At 51.6% G+C, this 20,543-nt stretch overlaps 5 protein-coding genes across 5 annotated transcripts; 2 read left to right on the forward strand and 3 right to left on the reverse strand.

The window, feature by feature from the left end:
- Positions 1-2,824: 2,824 nt before the first annotated feature.
- CC77DRAFT_932747 (anthranilate phosphoribosyltransferase) lies at positions 2,825-4,054 on the reverse strand (the record flags this gene model as incomplete). The annotated part of the gene is made up of 1 exon (XM_018534272.1): positions 2,825-4,054. The coding sequence occupies one exon, from the start codon at positions 4,052-4,054 to the stop codon at positions 2,825-2,827; it is 1,230 nt and encodes a 409-aa protein (XP_018387408.1).
- Positions 4,055-4,246: 192 nt separating this feature from the next.
- On the forward strand, positions 4,247-7,396 carry CC77DRAFT_959705 (CBF-domain-containing protein). Its single transcript, XM_018535582.1, has 2 exons — positions 4,247-4,645; positions 4,699-7,396. Exons 1-2 carry the CDS (start codon positions 4,484-4,486, stop codon positions 7,228-7,230), a joined length of 2,694 nt encoding a protein of 897 aa, XP_018387409.1. The 5' UTR covers positions 4,247-4,483; the 3' UTR covers positions 7,231-7,396.
- Positions 7,397-11,293: 3,897 nt separating this feature from the next.
- Positions 11,294-11,963, reverse strand: CC77DRAFT_1018992 (hypothetical protein). The gene has a single exon (XM_018524733.1). It carries the CDS (start codon positions 11,932-11,934, stop codon positions 11,716-11,718), a length of 219 nt encoding a protein of 72 aa, XP_018387410.1. The 5' UTR covers positions 11,935-11,963; the 3' UTR covers positions 11,294-11,715.
- Positions 11,964-13,726: 1,763 nt separating this feature from the next.
- CC77DRAFT_768770 (hypothetical protein) lies at positions 13,727-15,095 on the forward strand. Its single transcript, XM_018533124.1, has one exon. The coding sequence runs from the start codon at positions 13,939-13,941 to the stop codon at positions 14,860-14,862; it is 924 nt and encodes a 307-aa protein (XP_018387411.1). The 5' UTR covers positions 13,727-13,938; the 3' UTR covers positions 14,863-15,095.
- A 3,739-nt stretch (positions 15,096-18,834) lies between these two features.
- CC77DRAFT_772513 (hypothetical protein) lies at positions 18,835-20,525 on the reverse strand. Its single transcript, XM_018533132.1, has 2 exons — positions 20,502-20,525; positions 18,835-20,453 (listed from the first exon to the last, which is right to left on the reverse strand). Exon 2 carries the CDS (start codon positions 20,344-20,346, stop codon positions 19,024-19,026), a length of 1,323 nt encoding a protein of 440 aa, XP_018387412.1. The 5' UTR covers positions 20,347-20,453; positions 20,502-20,525; the 3' UTR covers positions 18,835-19,023.
- Between the last annotated feature and the right edge of the window lie 18 nt (positions 20,526-20,543).

A 20,543-nucleotide genomic window follows, 5' to 3' on the forward strand; every position in this document is an offset into this window, starting at 1 on the left:
CCTTCCAGGCGTCCAGACGGCGATCCATATCATCAACCTTCACATGGGTAGCCTGGATGACTGTCGTCGCTGTAAGATTCGAGATGGAAGCTTGTGTGTCGTTGCGCCGACCCAGGTGAGCCTCAGGCGCTTCCTGCTGTGCCTCTTCCCAGCCATGCTTCCTGCCCCGGGTTTCGAAACCAATTCGCATCCTGCAACCCGTATGGTGCCACCAAACAAACCATGTTCCTGTAGGAACAGTGCACATCTTGTCGTCATTTCCCCATCCAATCGCCTGTTTACCCTAGCACATCCTCCACTTTCTCTCGTTTTTTTGCGCCCATGCACTTCATGCACCGGTCAAACGTCAAACGGCTACCCACCACCCACCTGTTGCTTTCCCAACCATTTTCCCAACCACATGTGCGCCAGCCTTGGGCTATGCTGACACATAATCGATACCGAGCCGCAAAACGCTAATCCCCAGACACGCGCTATAGCTTAGCATGCCGCAGGTGCAGAATCTTCGCGTTGTTGATGGCAAGACTAATTACGCGTCCAATGAAGTTAGCCTACTAAAATTAGTTGTCTTGTCGGCGTGACCTCGTGTCGAGAAGATTCGTTGTGCTGTCACCCCGGTGGCCGTGCGTCTTCGTAAAGTGCGGGCTGAGCAGGGGGCCTGGAACGGAAAACGGGCCCGGAGTCAGTCTGGGCTAAGGCTGGTGGGAAGCGAAATGGTGATGTGATGCGAGCGGGTTGCTGCGATCGAGATGTCGGGACGTCCGTTGAGTAACGTTGATCTTTCAGGCGCAGGTTCAATTGACATGCGCATAGGGGGTCGCGATTCCAAGGTTCAACAGATGGCGCGCTTGCTGCATGCAGCGCGCCAAGGAAGTGACAGGCAAGACTGCGAGACACCTCTTCTCAACCTCGCCAGGCCGCCAACACTCTTACAACATTCTCATGAAGATGCAACGCCCTACAGGGCGCAGTCCTCAGCGCACCGCCTATTTTCGACTCCCCGCAGGATCAGCGATTGATCATATGTGGGCACAGTGGCGCCGGCGCGATCACGTTAGAAGGGGCTTTGCGTGTGGGTCTGGCTTACCACATGTCTAACATCCAAGATGAAATGCGACACAAGAGGCGGGCAGGCAGCGATGGTTTCGACCTATCAAGCCACAATCTTTGACATATCTTTCAGAAAGCTTACATGTTCCTCTGAAATGTCGACAAATCCGCGAAGATTATCTATCTGACGGCTAAGCGTGAGAAACTCTCAACAACATCTCTGACGATCCGACATACCTCGCCAATACCGTCTTGCACCATCGTCAACAGGTTCTACGAATGCGACGGACCCGTTCTACCTTAACACGCCAGGATACAAATCCCATTATCTGATTCACAACGCACTGTTGAAAGGCACAGTGAATCGTATCTCGAGTACCAGCAGTGAAATATAGCACTGCCATGGCGAATAACGTGAGGGCACATAGACCATAAGTAACTTTCTTGCCTGCACTCGCTGTAAGCCATTATCCATAGGTAACCTCCACGTTCTCCATAGTTTCTTTCTCAACACTATCAGATCTCACCTTGCACACTCTCATTCATGTTTAGTTGCAAAACTAGCGCTTTATCTCAATTTCAATCACATCCCTATCAGTCATGACACAAACAAGTAAGACGAAGGGACGCATTACCTACATATGAACGCACTTCCAGAGCTACTGAAACAGTTATTGGCCACATCAATTCCAGCAATGCACTCGATGCCATTCACGGGCACACTTCCAGATATATAGTCTGATATTATCTCTCGTCTCTCAGCCTAGTTGCGTCATATAGTCTACTCAGACCTCAACATACCCGTTGAGGCCATGTTTGGATTGACTGCCGCAGCGACTCTACCTGTACTGATACCTCCCACATCATCTTCTTCGCCGATGCCGAGTGGCCCATGAGGGTGCACACGTCTCTTGGAGAATTCCAGGTGCGACGGAAGATTAATAATTTGCTCTCATACCGAGGCTTCCGGGAAATACTTGCTGAGCTGGATAATGGAGATATCATCGGTTGTAACAGCCGCGTTTTTATTGAGTGAAACTTGCTGTGCATCAACAAAGCTATAAGGATGGAGCTCATGGATCTGGTGTCCGGACGTAACGAAGTCGAAGTGAGTTTTCCGATGCATGATGAACTTGATCACATCCTGAGTTATACAGGGTAAGCCATATTCGTACCATAAACCACGTTCATCGCCTCCCTTCGGCACTAGCACGTATGATAACGGTTACTATCAGGAGCTCCGAACGCGAGATATAGAATGGCTGCCAATCTCTTCAGTTCATCGCGGTGAACTTTGCCAATTTGCGCCGTCTGACGTATCACATACAGTCAACGTCGTTATATCTGACCCCTACCGAAGAAGTCATCGCCCTAGTAGAGGCGTTTAGGGCTATTGCAGTGACCGCGAAGAAGCTTGAGATGCTACACTTTGCATAGAATGAAGAAGAGTTGACCACTGGTCAGTGCCGGAGTTCTGAACAACAGGAGATGATTCTAGACGAGCCAAAAAGTGGGATGCGATCGTGCTGGAAGTCCGGCAGCTTCTGGATGGACTGAAGAAAAAAGCAGAATTTAGGTTTGGGCCTGATGGGACGAGACGGAAGCACGAATAGCTGAAATACGAAAACAGCGGTGTGGGACTAAGGGATAAGACGAGAGACAGGTTTTCGTGGGTTCGAAGCGTCAGTTGATCATCTTTGACAAACGATGGGATCCTTTCATGATAGCGTCTGTGGATTCGAGTAGTCTAATCAGAATGTTTCGTTGACGTAACTTATGCAACGCTGTTTGTGACTTCGACAAACTTTTGCCACTCGCTGTATGCGGCTCCACTCGAGATCGCCCATTTGGCTCTCCTGACACCTTCTTTCCAGCGTCCACCTCCTGGGCCAACCTCCTTGATGACATTTCCATCGTCACCCTCTCCCATGTTGCTCGTGTCCGCGTCACAGATACCACTGACGACGAACAATGCCGCAGTGTTAATGTAAACGAAATGCAAGATTGGATCATCTGGCGGAACCTCGCCCATCAGAATCTTCATGAGAATTTGCGCATTCTGTTCGGGTGACTGCCCAGGGCTGACTTCACTAAGAGGGTGCTCGGGAAGCCCAAAGTCCGCTGGTGTAACAGTGAAGTAGTTGATGTTAGCCTCGCCTGTGGTATCATCCTCGACTATTCGCCAGCAATGCGTTGGTCCAGCGCATGAGAGTTCATCCAATTCCTCGTCGCCGCAGATGACCATACCCTTCTTGCAACCAGACTGCTTCAGCGACTCGGCGAAATCAGGTCCAATCTCTTTCCTTGCTACACCTAGAACGCGCGCTTCAATCAAATCATGTAGCGGGTTCGCCAAAGGCCCGAGAAGGTTGAAGATAGTGCGCCAGCCCAGTTGCCTTCGGATGGAAGCAGCGTGTCTAGCTCCCGGATGGAAAATAGGGGCAAACAGGAAAGCGTAGTTTGTCTTTGAGTAAATTTCGTGGATGGTATTGGGTGCGATGGCAGTGATGACCGGTGGCTTCGGAGGTGCGCAGGACAGAAGGTCTGCTGAGCCAGAACGTGATGTTGATGCTTTGTTTCCGTGCTTTGCGATCATAAGAAGAGCGCTGGCGAGGATGGACGATGTGGTGCTGATGTTGAAAGTGTTGTGGGAATCACCTCCTGTGCCAACTATGTCGCACAAGCCTCCATGGTAGCCACCCTCTTTCCTTCCTCGTTGGCTGATGAGTTCTTGAAGACCTTTGACATCAATGCCAGTGGCGTAGTCCCGCATCGCCTTGGAACATTTGGCTAATACTTCAGCTTGTCTGTCTTGGTCTGTGAAATGGAGACATGTCAACAAGGCTCCTGTTTGGACTTCGGATAGGCTGTTTGTGAATATCAAGGCGAGGGCTGCTGCTATCTCGTCGGCTGTTGGTTTGGTTGTGGGTGACTCATGCCAGAGTCGCTTGAGAAGGGGTGTGATGGATATTTTCTTATCCTCGTCGCCAGCTTGGGTAGCCATGATGTAGGCTGACAGTCGTGGTCCTTGCGCCCTTGTCCTACTCCAGCATATGCGAGCTGGCGGGGTAGTTGGCGGGGTGTGTGTGTTGGTGGTGACAACGTATACCAATTGGTAGTCTTGGTATGACGAAGTTAGGACCGAAAGGATGCGTTCTCTAGAAGACCCTGAAATAAAGCGACCAGTTGAGTCACAGTATGGCCGCACGGAGGTGCTTTCAAAGTCCGCACCTAGGTCACAATATGCACCACGATGAGGGCTCCACCACGCTAGCCCACAAGCCGTTAGCCACACAAAACGCCGATGCCAAGGCTCTCAAAATCTCGACTCAGTGCTCTGGCAGGCGTGGAATCTTTCCAAGGTCGTGACGGGTCAGAGTTTCTTCTCTGACGGACCTTGTAGCTCCACCTTTCGCGACACCAACCAAATCAAATGGGGAAGAAGCGAACCCATGCCGAGACCAAAGATGGCTTTACGAAGCCTTCTCCGGATAAGAGTCGGATGAGCGCGAAGAACGGCACCAAGGACGGCGCGCGAAATGACAAGAAAGACCAGCGCAAAGATGGCGAGAGCAAGAAATCGCGGTCGCAGCTGGTGCGCATCATCAGGACAAATATTTGATGCATAACGATGCTAATTTGCAGTAGCTTCTCAAGCCGCAGCCGGAATGGCATACGATAGAACTGCCACAGCTTCCGACTGTCGACAATCCCACGATCCCGCCCCGTTACATCATCGACGCCATCCACGAATATGCCATCCAACTCCTCGACACGGAGGCCAAGGAGTATGCATCGTCGCACTTGGCCAAGGACTCGTCACACAAGTTCATGGCGACCGTCATGGACTCTGGTACCATGGAGGATAAGGTGTCTGCACTGACCTTGTTGGTTCAAGAGTCGCCGCTGCACACGCAAAAGGCTTTTGGACAGCTCATGGGCCTTTCGCAAAAGAAGAGCAGAAATGCTGCCATGCAGGCTTTGGCTGCGCTGAAGGATCTGCTGGGTCAGGGCGTTCTGCTGCCTCCGGACCGAAAGTTGAAGGCTTTTGCACGGCAGCCAGGCTTGACCGCTGCACTGCAAGGAAAGAACGTGCAGTGGAAGGCAGGCGATAAGCTGCCAGGCGCTCTCCAGAAAACCCATCTGATTGTGTGGGCATACGAGGATTGGCTAAAGAAACAATACTTTGAGCTGCTGAAGATCCTCGAGACATGGTCCAACGACGAAGTCGAGTACTCGCGCAACCGTGCTGTAACCTACGTCTGGGAGTTGCTGAAGGAGAAGCCGGAACAGGAAGAAAACCTTTTGCGACTGCTCATCAACAAGCTTGGAGACAAGGAAAAGAAGGTCGCATCGAGGGCATCCTACCTGCTGCTCCAGCTCCAGAACACACACCCGCTCATGAAGAACGTCATCATTAGCTCCATCGAGTCCGACCTTATTTTCCGACCGAATCAGAACGGCATAGCCAAGTACTACGCCATCATCACTCTCAACCAAACCGTTCTCAGCTTGAAGGAGCCTGAAGTCGCCAATAAGCTTTTGGAGATATACTTCAGCGTTTTCCTCGGTCTACTGAAGAAGCAGAGAGAGCATGAGAAGGAGGAGAAGAGGATAAACAAGTACGGACACGTTCAAGGAGGTGGCGGTCAGCCTGGAAAGATGGCGAAGCAGAAGGCTGAAAAAGCGGCTACCATGGCCTTTAAGGTTGAGGACGAGTCGCGAGAGAAGCTGATATCCGCCGTCTTGACAGGTGTTAACCGTGCCTTCCCATTTGCCAAAACCGACGACGCCAAGTTCGAAGAACAGCTGAACATGATCTTCGAAGTGACACATTCTTCCAACTTCAACACCAGCATCCAGGCCATGACGCTCATTCAGCAAATCTCCGCGACGAAGCATTACTCTGCGGATCGCTTCTATCGAACTCTTTACGAGTCTCTATTGGACCCACGACTTATGACAACTTCGAAGCATATCATGTTCCTGAACTTGTTGTACCGCTCGCTCAAGGCCGATACTAGCATCAAGCGTGTCAAGGCTTTCGTCAAGCGTTTACTGCAGATCATCCACATGCACGAGCCACCTTTCATCTGCGGTGTCTTGTACCTCGTCAACGAACTGATAGTTACCTTCCCTACCATCAAGTCCATGTTGTCGACTCCAGAAGACCATGCTGACGACAGCGGCGACGAGCACTACGAGGATGTCGACGAGGACAAGGAGCCAACGACTAAGAAGGAAGAAGAGAAGCCTGAACAAGTTACCTATGACTCCAGGAAACGAGACCCAGAACACGCGCATGCTGACCTGTCTTGTCTGTGGGAGCTACTACCGCTTCAAGCACACTACCACCCCTCTGTCCACGTGCTGGCCTCCAAGATTGTCAATCAAGAACCCATCAAAGAAAAGCCTGACCCGACCATCTACACTCTTATGAACTTCCTTGACAAGTTCTCTTTCCGCAACGCAAAGACCAAGGCTCAAGGTGTCCATGGCTCCTCCATCATGCAGCCTATGTCTGGAACTTCCAAGGCCGCATCTTACCTCATCACCGACCGCGATGGCGACCGCACGCACGACCCACTCAACTCCGAGCAGTTCTGGCGACGCAAGGTCGACGATGTCCGTGTCGATGAAGTCTTCTTCCACACATACTTCGAAAAGGCTGGCAAAGCCAAGCAAGCTGACAAGAAGACGAAGAAGAAGGACCGCAGGAAGGATGACAGTGAAGAGGACAGTGGTGATGAGGATGAGATCTGGCAGGCGCTTGTCAAGAGTCGTCCAGACGTTGAAGGTGACGGAGGTGACGATGATGACCTCAGCGATTTCGATATGGACGACATGATGAGCGACGATGAGGCTGGAGGCATGGACGGTGGTGTCGAACTCAACCTAGGCAGTGACGATGGGGAGGATGTCGATGCCGATGAAGAGGACGAGGCTGTCGGTGGCCATCACCAGGCAGACGACGACGATGACTTTGAAAACTTCGACCTTGACGATGAAGATGCATTCATGGACAGCGATGCCGATGTTCCAGTCGAACTTAACCTGGAAGGTGATGGTGATGAGGACAAGGAGGGCGGCAAGAAGAAGAAGAGGAAGCTCAAGAACCTGCCCACTTTCGCTTCTATGGAGGACTACGCGAAACTTATCGGCGATGACGATAGCGAGTAGCTGGTTCCTTCTTTAGTTGCAGAAAAAAAACAGGTGCCAGGAGTGAGTCTTGTATGGTATTCTTGACACGGTTCGTCCAGTGGCGTTATTCGCTTGTCCATAGCTTGAGTTTTACTGTAGATATCCCATACCCTTGTAATGGACAATTCCGATAGACCAAGGCGGTTAGTTTCGTTCATTGTTGTTGCTAAGTCTTTGCAAATGCTCGAAGTGAGAAATCTGATTCGCATCTACCCTTTGTCCGATCTACATTCCGCAAGTGGCAGATTCTCCTTATGGCTGCTGACATAGCCAATCCTCAGACTGTATCGCTTGTAGACATGGTGGTTGCTCTGCGTATACTTTCTTGACTCAAACTTGTAGTCTGTCTCCAGCACCAGTCCATGTTTGAGTACTTTCATCCAGACAACATCATGTTACGACCGTCTTCTTTTCAGTTCGCTTTCTGTCTCGTAGAATAGATGCGCGTCCTGTTCAACTCAAGTCACCAAGAACACACTACTGATCTACTCAATTGATCCATATGCCGTCTCAAGCTATATTATATGCATAAAGTCGAGATGGTAGTGATCGCACAACAGCGTCAGAGAAGAAAAGAGCAGCAGTCATACCAGATATGGTAACTACATATCGGATGCGTGGGGTAATGCATCTGGGCCGTGATGAATAGTTCATAACAATCCGGCTATATTGATTATTCTTCTACTATCATTCGCATTCAGCGAGAGAGAAATTGAGGAGTTGCTACTATTGTCATATTACGAGATGGATAACAGAGAATGAAACTTGGCCTGTAGCTTATGTTCATCCAGCAAGGAACGTGACGGTAGGAAGAGTTGTATCGTTTAGTTGTTCGGCATATAGATGAGCATTGCTATAGCTTCATCTTCACATTTCCCTGGCTTCTCTATATAATTGTACTGACTCATAATCTGATGTGGAAAATTCGCCATTGATTCATCTGACGTTACATTGCCGTATCTGGGTGCAGTCAATTCTTCTTCGAAAGGGAAAGTAGAGAACAGGATAAAGGAAACCGGGACTTGCTCATGACCCCCAAGAACCTCGTATTACAACCAACAATATTCACTATTCCATCGGCCGTCTCCGACACCCAACAAGTTCAACTGGCTTCGTCTTACTTCAAATATCCAATCAAGGCCGCGTCGGCTTTCGAATCCGAGTTCTACAACGGTGATGCTGGTTGAGAAGAACTAGTATCCTATAGGCGCCCCAGCTAAGAGGGTCCAAGATCCTGTAGACGGCTCAGATTCCCCCCGCTGCAAACCTATCGTTCAGCTCACCCGTTAGCCCAACTCCAAGAGCGCGTATTGGACACATCAACGAGACATGGCTTGTGTGCGAGCCGTGATGCATCGCCACGTCCATGTCCAGGGTTGTGTAGCAAGGGAGACCTGGAATAGTCTAGTAGTCTTACAGTAATCAGAAAATCGAAGGTTTACTTCCGAAACGTGGTGCATGCATGTCCGCTTATCCTGTCTTCCAACCTTGCGTTCTACATTGGTGTACAGAGAGTGTATAGTATTGCATAACCGAACAGACCCTTGATGAAATCAGTTTGTGAGGTCGTAATACTGATGAAAAAGTGTACGAAACCCAAGGCAGTACCAAGAGAAGCTGACGCGGGCTTACATGTTCCGCTATATGTCACTCTTACACTTACTTCGGGAATTATAGCCGCATACAACCATTCAGTTCACACTGCTATAAGACGTTAGACAAATTACGCTATGCATTCACGAACAAATCACCGTCTTTATCTTGGTGATGGGCAGAGTGATGAGAATGTGAGGAATACAGTGCGTTTTCCTGCTCCGCGGTATGCACAACGATAAGGAATCTTTCTCCGTGACCACTCTTGAACCGGAGAGATATTGCCAAAATAGATATGGCAGACAAGTCGACGAAACCGTTGAAAATCATGTGGGTTCCCGGGTACACCAACAGCCAGCAATCGGTCAGAGAGATGTCGAGTCAGGATCCATGTCTTGAGGCGCTCAAAAGTGGGAGATCATGGGATGTAAACTTGCCCTCTTGTTGCAGCGATAAAACATCAAACGTTGGAAGTGGACCCTCTGGGTAACAAAGAACCCAGTTCAGCGATTAAGCGAACGAACGCGTAAGTTTCTCGCTTTCGCGTTAGTATATCGCATGTTGTGGTGGTGGAGCACCACGAGTCAAAACACCGAGATGGCTACAAGTGAAGGAGACAAGGGGTCAGTTGGGTCAGGGCGCAATGCGATGCGACGCAATGTGATATGACTGGTGATGCGATACGGAGGAAATACCCGATGTACTTGATGTAATTCTCTCGCTTATGCCGGTCATCATGGCCGTGACTGCGAGTGGGTCTTCTTCGGTGATGTTGCTCGGTGTAATGAGGTCACACACAGATTGCGAAGATGCAGCTGTGTGGCTCTGCGATCTGAAGCAACTGTCAACATTCGCCTCAGTTACTCTGAGCAAAAGTTTGCAGGTAGCGATTGAAGAATGAGTAATGCACGTTTCACGTCGATGCTGCGTGTCCGCGGCTCCACGAATCGTAGTCGCATCATATGATGGTTTGACAGCGGACGCCTTGATCGCTACCGGTGGAAATGCTTTGTCATTGTTCGTGAATTGAAGCCTTGGCAGAGTTCAATAACCACGATGATACGATGCCCCAGCCGACGTAAGCCACGCAAAGAGTATACCCCGGGATAAGTCGTATATCCTGTAAACGGAATAGGTCATACTGTGGCCTGGATCTGCATCTGGTCAATGATCTGGGCACGGCATTAAACAACCAGCCCCCATGTAAACAAGCTAAAGACCTCTTCCGACATGCATCATGACAATGTCAAAAGGGTCCAAAGATGGCGTAATTGATCTGGCAGAACCACAACCCAGTGTTGTTGAGAGGTGACATGGCCCGCGCAGAAAGGATTGGAGATCTTCATGAAGCATAGATGCGGCTGCGGAGAGCCGCCCCACGCAAATGTGAACCTTGGGTTGAGTTGAGTCGAGTCGAGAACCTGGTACATATTATTACACGGTGGACCGCCGGAGTATTGGGTACAATCCTGATATCGCTCAGTGCTATGAAGGGGTTGAGAACAAAAGCAAGTGGTACAATATCCAGTTCCCACGTGGATGATCTCTCCGTTGTAGCTTAGGCGGGGAGGCGGGACAAACTAGCGCACTCTGTCACCAGGTGTGCCACGGCTACTCGGCAACGGTCGACGCCTCACGGACAGCAACTCCGGGCATTCTGACCAATGAGAAGTCTCGATGCGGGGTATTCAGCAGCAGACCCTCATTACGGAGCCAGCTCCTCGCATCTGGAGGGGTCGGCGTCGTGTGTTTGAGGACCCTGTAATCAACGGGTTTTTGTTTTGAGCACGACACGGCAAATATCAATAGAGGGCGTGGAAGCTACTGTAAGCTAAAGTTTGAAGTTTGCGCCTGCCGTAGTTCGAACGTGGAAATATGAGCGAATACAGTTTACTAGGTTCGGCTATCTACCTACGAAAACACAGCTCTTACACGAGCCCGAATATCTTCGGAAACGTTGGCGCTGCGGAATAAGTGGTCTCGAACCGCGTCGCTTAACGGTTTTCCGTGACGTATGCTCATTTCGTAGATCGCCTGACGTGTCCTGCCGAGCATGGCATTCATGATCTCCATGTCGTACATGTTATGTATAAACCTTGTGATTGGAGCGGGGACAGTGTTGCGACAACGGCACGAATCGAGGTGGACGGAGAACATTCAAAGGGTCCATTCTTGAGATCAGGGACAGCAAAGACGAAAGCAGTAGCTGAAGGAAGCTGGGCATGGCGTGACTGGGTAGGAACATGTGCCCATTGATCCATGCAGCCGGGGTGTTCCCAATTACGGCAGCAGGCCTTGCAAGGGAGGCGGATGTGTATGCCGCGCTGATATCTTGCAGCTGTAATTGTGATTGATGCGACTGGAGGCGCACCCGTACCGATCTGCTGCTAGCGAGAGATGAATAGCCGTAGGCAGGATAATCAGTATTGATGGAGCGCCGTGTATGAGTTCTTGGTTACGAAATGTCGAGCGCGTGCAAGCAGACCTAGCGTCAACCATGAGAACGCCGCATCGGAGAAGGGTCCATCGCTTCTCATTCGACACATGGCAGACGGCATGCTAACGGATACCGAGTGGGGTATGTACCAGCCAAGAATAGAGACTTCGGCTTTCTCAAAGACGGCAATTAGGCGGATTTAAGGGGGAATTGCACTTCTTTCGCGACAATAGTTCACAGTGATAGTGCATCGGGATCGAGATCGTTCGCAGTAATTGTTAGTGTTGGTGTGCAAGTTGGCGCAATTTTTGTGTTTGGATTGCAGGTAAAAGGAAACACCAGGATGCAAGGGCAATTTGACGTGCGAGAGGCATTGATTCTGTGGATGGCTGAGGCCGCAAGGCGTTGGAGCTTTCGCGCTTGTGAAAGCGCCATCAACACATTCTGCAGGGACTTTCAGCGGCCGCGGCGTAGGGGACCAATGGCAGTAGAGGCATTCTGGGCAGTAGTGTACGAAGAAGATTGCTCGAGGGGACGATGTGTCGGAAAAGCAATTTGACTTTGAGGGAGCACTGGCAGAAGAGCGTCAGGTGCCAGATTGACGAAGCAAAAGCAGCAGTGGCATAGACCAGGTGTGCTGGACCATGGAACATTTCAGGAGCATCAATGGCTGAAGACGAGGCTGGCATTGGTCAATACTGGTCAAGATCGCATTTCCATCTCGATCTCTCAGATGCTGGGCGGGACGATCAGGAGCACCGAAGCTCTGGTCCACGTGGCTGCGTGGCGCCCTTGCTGAACTGCTGAGAGGGCGAGGAAAAGGACGGGCATCGATTAGAGTGCAATCGCAATATTGGGCATCGTATCGAGCAAGGTAAGCCTGCTCCACCTGGCTGGCACATGTGGCTGTACGCCGATCTCGCCGTTGAAAAATTTGGTAAAACAGTCTTCAGGCAGGGAGGTAGGTATCGTGAGCTTCCCGATTAGGCAGTGCGGTAGTGGCGACCGGTGCCGAAAGCGAGGCGTGCGGTATGGGGCAGAGTGACATCAGCGTTTGTAAGAGAAGATTGACGCCGGGTCAATCGGCGGCACGAAGGGTGACTTGGGCGGGCCCTGCATAAAACCACGATGGGCTTTGCTGCTTGGGGAGGAAGTGATCGCGATCAGGTTGTTAGAAAAGGACCGGATGGGTGGTGGCCGCGCAAAGTGAAAAGAAACGAGGCAGGCTAAGGTGGGAAGATCACGTCGATGGGGTGCAAAAACTCGATGGAGGGGCTCGGTCAGTGCTGCGCGGCTGCCGTTTCGAGGACGGCGTCCAAGTCAGGAGTCTGGCCAGAGGAGTCTATGGGTCTTTTGGCGCTAAACAGAGCGCCAGGGGCTGTGGCTGGAGACGAATGATGGCGGCAGCCCGACGTCATCGCAGAGGGCACTGTGACCGATCCCCACCAGCTGTCCCGATCACTGCTCAACGTCGAGTGGGGCGCTAGAGCAAAGGCGGATAGAGCTAAACGGCTGACAGGGATCGACTAGCGGAGAAGACCCTGATTTTGTATTACATCAGACCTAGCGACGTTATGCCGGCGCGTCGTTTTTCGAGTACCGAGTGCGCCTCCAGATGCGGACGCTGGATGCTGGACGCTGAGGGACGCAGACCCTGGGCCGGTTGGAGGCCGGTATGACAGCCCGTCAGTACGTGTCTAGCAGCTGTATACACAGCAGCAGCGTGCGCGCGCGGCCTGGCGCAACAAGACAAGACAGCGCGCGCATCGCATCGCATGGCTTGATGGATTGATTAGAGTTGGGCTATACCGCCCTGCGCGACAACAACATCAAACAAAACAACTGACTCTTTGACGCCGACAAGCACCGGAAGTAGGCCGACGGAGTGTGCGGGTGTGAGCTGGCACAGGGCCTGTTTCTTGCCATTGGCGCCCGAAGGTCGCAGAGTTCCTTGAAACTGCCCTCACGATCTCGATCTCTCCTGAGCAGACGGCACCTGTCCGCCGCGGTAGCATTGGCCGACGCTGACAACCTTGACAAGCCAATCTTGCGTCTATTTTCTTTTGCTGCTGCTGCACGTCGTTGCTCCCCCAGCACCCATGTCGATTTCAGTACCGCAGAAGCTTCTTCCCAACCCAAATCACCCACTGGGGGCGCTCGCGGTCGTTTGGTCCGCCGTGGCATGCGCTGACGCCGCTTCCTGGTCGCTCTTCCTTCCACTAAGTAGCGCATCGCCTCGCGAGGGCTGATCGCCGGGGCCCCTGCCACTGTACAGCACGCTAGCGTCTTAGGGCGGACTGCACTTTCCCATCTCCACGCATGCAATTCTCAGTCCCTGATAGTGCCCTGATCCTAGGACCTGAGAACCCTGTGCTTCTGCCCTGCTTGTGCCTTGCCCAATATAACTTGCTCCCAGTCCCGCATCTCTCGTGTGGTGCTCCAGTAAGCTCTCTCCCAAAACACTCACGACAACCTCCCCTCACCCAAACAATCTCTCTCGCTGTCGTGTCGACGTCACAAGCCTTCACACTTCCACATCACCCTCACATCACCCTGTATAAAGCGCCTCAACCACCCGGCCTTCACTCTCACGTGCTTGCGCTGCGCTCCTACTGCGAATTTGGTCGCATTCCCCCACTGGCACGTGTTTGCTCAAAATGGACGCCTTGTCCGGCAAGAACTCGACAGGTCGCAGAGTGTCATTGCTAAACGACGGCCCGGCGCCTCCTCAACTTGTCCGACTTCCCTCCATCACTCCTTCCCTCCAGTCTAGGACCTCCAGTTACTCCTCCTCCCCCCAACCCTCACCACCCCGCCTCGTCCGCAGCGACTCGTCAGACTCCAACATGCAGACGCCCTCGCCCATTACTCCAGACTTTTCCTACGAGCCCGGCATGGACTCGCCCGTCTTCTCGCAAAATGGATTCTTCCACCACCAGAAGGATCTCGGCTTCCCCATGCACCACCAGTCTGGCCCTCTCCCCTACCACGCCAACCCCTCGCAGGCAGGCTACTTCAGGCCCGAACAGCTCTCCGAGCAACACCAGGACCCCTCCGCCCTGAACGCGCGACCCAAGAAGAACAGCTATCCTTGCCCTATGGCCAAGCAATTCCAGTGCAACGACTTCTTTACCACCTCGGGCCATGCTGCCCGCCACGCAAAGAAGCACACTGGCAAGAAGGATGCTTTCTGCCCCGAGTGCAACAAGGCCTTTACCCGCAAGGACAACATGGAGCAGCACCGCCGCACTCACCAGAGTGGCCGCAACGCGGCCAAGGGTGGAGACCGCGACGTCAAGAAGGCCAAACACCAGGCAAAGCGACCCAAGCCGGCACCCCTCCAGTCGACGATGCCTTCCTTGTCATCGCTTTCCATGGTTGATCCGACGCTTCCCCTCAGCCCCTCCGGATTTTCCATGGCGCCCGCCGTGCAGTCTACTGATGCCTTCATCGACTTCTCTCCCAGCTCCCGGTACCCCGACCCCGCCAACTACAGCTACAACCCCGCCGCCACCCAATACGGTGGCTTGGACGCACTCGCCATCGCTGCAAGCGGTGAGAAGCGCAAGTTTGAGTCATAGTCACTGCATTAATACTTCTCTTTCATGGTTCATCCGATCAAATCCTTGATCATTACTTCGGCCTGCTATACCATCAGGCCACCGGATTTCTAGAGCTTGGCGCTTATGGCTACGACCACGACATCATGGAGTCCAAAAGTCCGACGGAACAATAGACGCATGCCGTCATGGCTACGAACGGAACTGGGCGTTTGGGAGTGGTGCGCATCGTCGCACACTTTTCTTTTCTTTTTCTCTGTACATACTATCGGCTGCATTTACTTCGGTACATGGGCTGATTACAGCCTATTTCCTTCTGTCATTGTCACTAGCATCCTCATGTCTTTGTCACTAGCAACCTCATTGTTTGGCAGTGCATGTGGAGGATGACATTCAAACATAGGGATTTCAGCCCGGAATCGGCAATATGGATACCCGCCCTTACTCAAGGTGCATCAACCTTTGATTTTTCTTAATTGCAACACTCTACGGAAGTCTGCGGACTTGCAAAACAAAAACAATCCAAAGAATCATTACAAACTCATCTGACCAACTTGCCATTTGCGTGATGCGCCTGCGTGACCTCAACGGTATATGCGAACCATGGAAAGTGCAGCCGATCTCCAACCTCTTACAATCTCTCACAGCCATACAAGACTTGTGGCTTTCCACATGCAATCGTGACGACAAGAAACGGTCGCGAACTGTGGATTGGTACCCCGCCGTCAGCTCATAGTTCGTGCCAAACGCACTATTGCCCGCTTTTGATCCATGGTACGACAGCTTGCCCAGCCATACTAGCTGGAACAACCACTTCCAAAGCTTATCCCGGAATCTCGTTTCCATCAACACGCCACCGCTACCCTTATGCTCCGCGGCGTCTAGCCAACTAATGTCGTCCAACGGCCTCTCCTCAACCTTTTCACAGCTGCGAAAAGATCGGTTGCCCACACGCTAGTGACCCACTAATAAAGGCTTTCGCAACGCTGATGACCCTGCAGATCTTTTTCGAGGTTAGACTCGAACCTTAACGATCTGCACAAGAACCCTCAGCCCGGATACCCCGAATCGGAAGGACGCTCCTCCACAACTCGCCATTGGCTCGGGAATCGTCGCAGACAAACTCTATCCAAACAACAGGTCATTTTCCGGGGACTTTATTCCCCAACATCACCAGGAGTCATTTCCTTGGCTTTGAGGGGACCAGTTCGAGTCGACGGCTCTCTGCGTCGCAAGGCCTCCAACCTGGCAAACGGCCCTCTGGGTTGCGACTTCCGCCTTGGGAGGACCCCACATCCGACTTGACGCCGGATCACGGATTTCATGCCTGCATCAAAACTCGGCTCACTTGCCAACCTCTCTGTATCACAATCTGTGCATGGCGGATATACAGACCCATCTTGTTTGCACATGCTCTCAGTGACATCATATCTGCATCAGAAATGATCCTTCGCTTTTCCTTTTTGTATCGTTCCATGTTTCGCACGCAGCATATTGGTGGTGCATACGGAAGTTTGCGGATCTGCAGTAAGCATATGCGACAGCAGAACGTAGTTCTCAACACCATGCAGCCTGCAGCGATACGAAAAGAAATTGGGTTTTCAACTCGAAGATCGACGTTGTGGCTGGGTTTACTGAGTTCGACGAGCATCTCTGGATAACAGCGAAAAACCTGGGACCGAACTCCGTGTCACGATAGGCTTCCGCTGTCTTCGTCTGTGCCCTGCCGCGGCAAGACGGGACACTCGTTCCACGATTTAAAACTGTACGATAAGGTTCATCACAATGTGATCTCTCGCGCTGTCGAATGTAGCGGTACGCTACGGCAATACAACACAATGACAAGGTTTGGCTTTCCATCATCAGATCAATATTCTCTACACTTTTTGTCACTTTCTGCCTAATCTCACTTTCGCTGCTAGTCTTACGGAGGTAGAGCCGCCGCGACGCTTCATGCATGTCAGCAAATCATTCGATCTCATCCGACAGCAATTCCAAAGGTCCTTTCGCACTTCTGAATGCATGCGGTGGTTGCGTATAGTCACACAAAAGCCACGCATTCGCTAGACACAGCATTTTCGTAGAGTCGTACCACCCGACTCGCTACACCCAACACACCTAAGTAAACCCCTATAATAGTCATCCATGTCTTACTGTCCCTGGGTACTCGCACAGCAGGGCGCCCTTGAAACAGCCCTACAGCGCATGTCTTGTCCCTGCACGACGTTGGACGCAGACGTAGCGTTGGATTGGGCTGAGCCTGCTGCAGGTCGAGACGGGATGCAGTGGCTGTCGACGTCGTGAGACGTTCGTTTATCTGCCTGCAGATCCCGAGATGAGTGAGACAGCATGGCCTGGCGAGTTTGTGGGGAGCGATACGTTCGGGTCCTCTGATGTTGTGCATGTTGTACAGCAGGCTTGCATACAGGCTTCACATTTGCTATATGGCTGGCCGACACTGGCTATGTTGCCGCTCTCACCCTTCGCTATCTAACAGCTTGTGGAGGGTAAGGAGGTGTTTGTTGGGATGGGGTCACGCAGGTTGAGTGAAGATAGGCTCAGCTGGGAAACGACATGTTCGCTTTAATCGTTGCTAGCAATCAGCGACGTGGAGAAGGTTTTTATCCCTCTTGCTTTCTTCCTTTCCTCCTTTATTCTACATGGAGCGTCACGCCTCTTCACTGTCCCCCAGTTTCTCTCTGACACACCCACCAGAGAGGACGCTGTTTGATTCTGGACTGTCGCCTTCACCAACGGTCGCACCAGATGAACGCCATGTGCCAACGTCGCACATAAATTGCGGGCGGCAGAAAACGCCTTGTTCCACGTTGTGCAGTCTCACAACACGAGAATGCCCTCTTTCCTTTGCAGGCCCTGCATAGTATCTTGCTTGGGGTTTCTTGTGCTCCCTACCATGAAAGTATCTCGCTGTGGGCTAGCCTTTCCTTAACTAAGTCAAGGATAATAAGAAATACACCGAACCGATACTTGAACAGGAGACGAAGGCCATGGTTATACGATATAAGAGGACGAATGCAAATATGTTGCCAGAGAGATGATTCCAACATGAAACGAGTAACCTTTCCCGTACGTACAAATGATTCCGCTAAACACTACTAAGTATGACAACCTAGTACCCCATCTCAATGAAACCCGACAGGACCTGTCATTTCCCAAATCGATCTTACAATCTGCAAGCCACAGAGTGTCTCGGTCTGCAAGCCAGGGCCTGGTCGGGAACTTTGACCCTTGTCGCTATGGCTAACACATGACTGTAGATCTACGTAGACTATGCCGCGCCCAGGCGATATGGATGTTCACGCAGCAAGATCCGAGATATGAGTCGCGACATATTAGAGCATTACCATTCAAGGACAGGGTGTAGGACAACGTATAGCTGGATATCCAGTATGTTTCTGGTCTACACTACTGAATGAATAGAATTCAGCAACAGGTCATTCAGCATACTGTATAACACTATCTCGAAGCGAACCACTACATCTAGACCTTTCCAAGTCATCAACCAGACCGAGTTGAACGAAAGAGCACACTAGAATCACGCAAGCATGAATTCTGCTGGAAAGGCATATAGAATAGATTCTGGGTTTGTCTTACACACTACGCATGCATGGCGCTGACAACTGACAGGTGTAACTAATTATACCTTCTCTTACATCGCGGATTATCGTCTCGCTGCCCTTCTTTACCTGCCCTGCCTGCACTGTAGTGGAACATTCGCTTCCTGAATTTCGTCTCTTTTGGTGAAACAAGCGCATCCCCGCCTGTGGTAACCAAAACAGACATGAAAATGTGAGGGTATAACGAAGCCAGGATGGCGAGAAGGCAAGATGTGGAGGCAGAAACGGCCAGTTTGTACGTGTCAAACTCATTTTAGCATCGAGAAGCGTGGGTTAAAAGGGATCAGTGCGCATGCCTGTGCAAAAATGGTGTTGGTTGGTATGCGAAACACTGACACGGCGTCTCGCTGCGGCTCGTCAACGAATGCATATCGCTTGTAATCCTCTCAACAACATCTCTCTTCGCGGTCTTACATGTACATGCCCGCGTGTCTTTCCGAGCTGAACCAGGAATCTGGAGGCGAGGCCGCCTATCGTGCAATGTGAAAGCCCAACCATTTATCATAGCTAGAGTCGGGTATCTTTGCATTGTTGGTTGCTTCTCTCATGTGAATTTTGCCATGTTGACGTATCGTGCGAAGCTATGATCCTCGTTCTGGTCGACTCCACGATCCTGAACAGCCTGTCTGTATCGCTCCTTCAGGCCGTTCTCTGGGTCATCTGAGTCCATCTCATCCTCGTAGTCTAGGTCATCCACCATGCCGGCTTCGTCTGAGTTTTCCGCATCGCTAACCGTCTCTGGCTCTTCTTTTCGTGGCTTGCTCTTTGGTTTTGTGCCCGCGCCTCCAACCTTCATGTCCTTCATCATCTTGTCCAACTCACGCTCACGTGTCGCCTTCTTTTCTTGCTCCCTTTCTGCCCGACGTCGCTCAAGCTCGGGTTTGTAATCGCGCTCAAACTCTTCCTTCTTCTCCTGCACACCTTTGAAGAATTCATCCATGCCGTCTCCCGTCATAGCACTGACACCGACAACACTGAGGTGCTTGTAGAATTCCTCGAGAACCAGTGACATGCTGTTCAGTAAACTACCCATGTATCCACTTCCTCCACCCACGCCTTCACCGCCAAAGCTACCACCCTCTTCCTCGTTACGCAGGGCGGCTTGGAAGGCCTCAAAGTCGGTCATCCAATCTTTGGCAAATTGGGCATCCTGTGCATCGGTCTTGTTGAAGACAAGGATCATAGGCAGCTTTGTCTTATAGAGAATGGAGCAGGCGTAAAGCATGTTGGACATGAAGGTGCTTGTGCTGGTTGTGCGCGGCGTGTCGATGATGTATGCGATGACGGTGGGAAATGTACTGGCTAAACTTGAGAGTAGAATCTCTCCACTTGCAGACCAAACGAAGACCTCGATCTGCCCTGGCGTGTCCACTAAGATATGCTTCACTTGTGGTTGCTGAGCCGGTGCCGTTTGCTTGTCCTTGCCTCCACTCGTCATGAACTCAACCGTGCTTTGCTCTGGCTCCTCTACTGGCGGCGGCGGCTGTGTTCGCTTCTCCAGCAGACCAATGACCTGATCAATCTTTGTGCTGAACAAGTTCAAGCTTGTCAGGATGCCGCCGTTGGGTCCTAGGTTGAACTGCTTCATGACCTCCTTGTAGTTGACGCTGTCTCTAATGTCGATGTTGGGCGTGAATGGGACATGGTGAACGGCAGGATCGAGGTTGATGATGTACGGCGGTGTCGGAGATGACTTAGAGACGGAGGGTTCACTTTGGGTTGGATCGGGATGGGTGTAGAGATGTGAGACAAGACGCTGCATGAAGGTCGTCTTGCCACTTCCAGCCATGCCCACGCAGACTATCGAAACGGGTGTATTGGGGTTCGCGACAGGCGCAGAGCCCTCTGGAGCATTTGCGGAGGACATTCCGGGCGTCGTATGTGTGATTGGAGATATGAACAGTGAGTGGAGGTCAGGTTGGAGCGGATTCGTGTCGCGATGGTGGGATGATATCGGGGGAGCACTGGCGATATCTTGTACTCAGGGTCAGCTAAAGGAACGTTGGTGATGGTGGATTGTACAGTTGGAGTTGTTCTAGAAATTCTTAGGCGGGGCGGACGCGG

Source organism: Alternaria alternata (genome assembly GCF_001642055.1).
Source record: "Alternaria alternata strain SRC1lrK2f unplaced genomic scaffold CC77scaffold_7, whole genome shotgun sequence".
In the NCBI taxonomy this organism is placed as follows: domain Eukaryota; kingdom Fungi; phylum Ascomycota; class Dothideomycetes; order Pleosporales; family Pleosporaceae; genus Alternaria; species Alternaria alternata.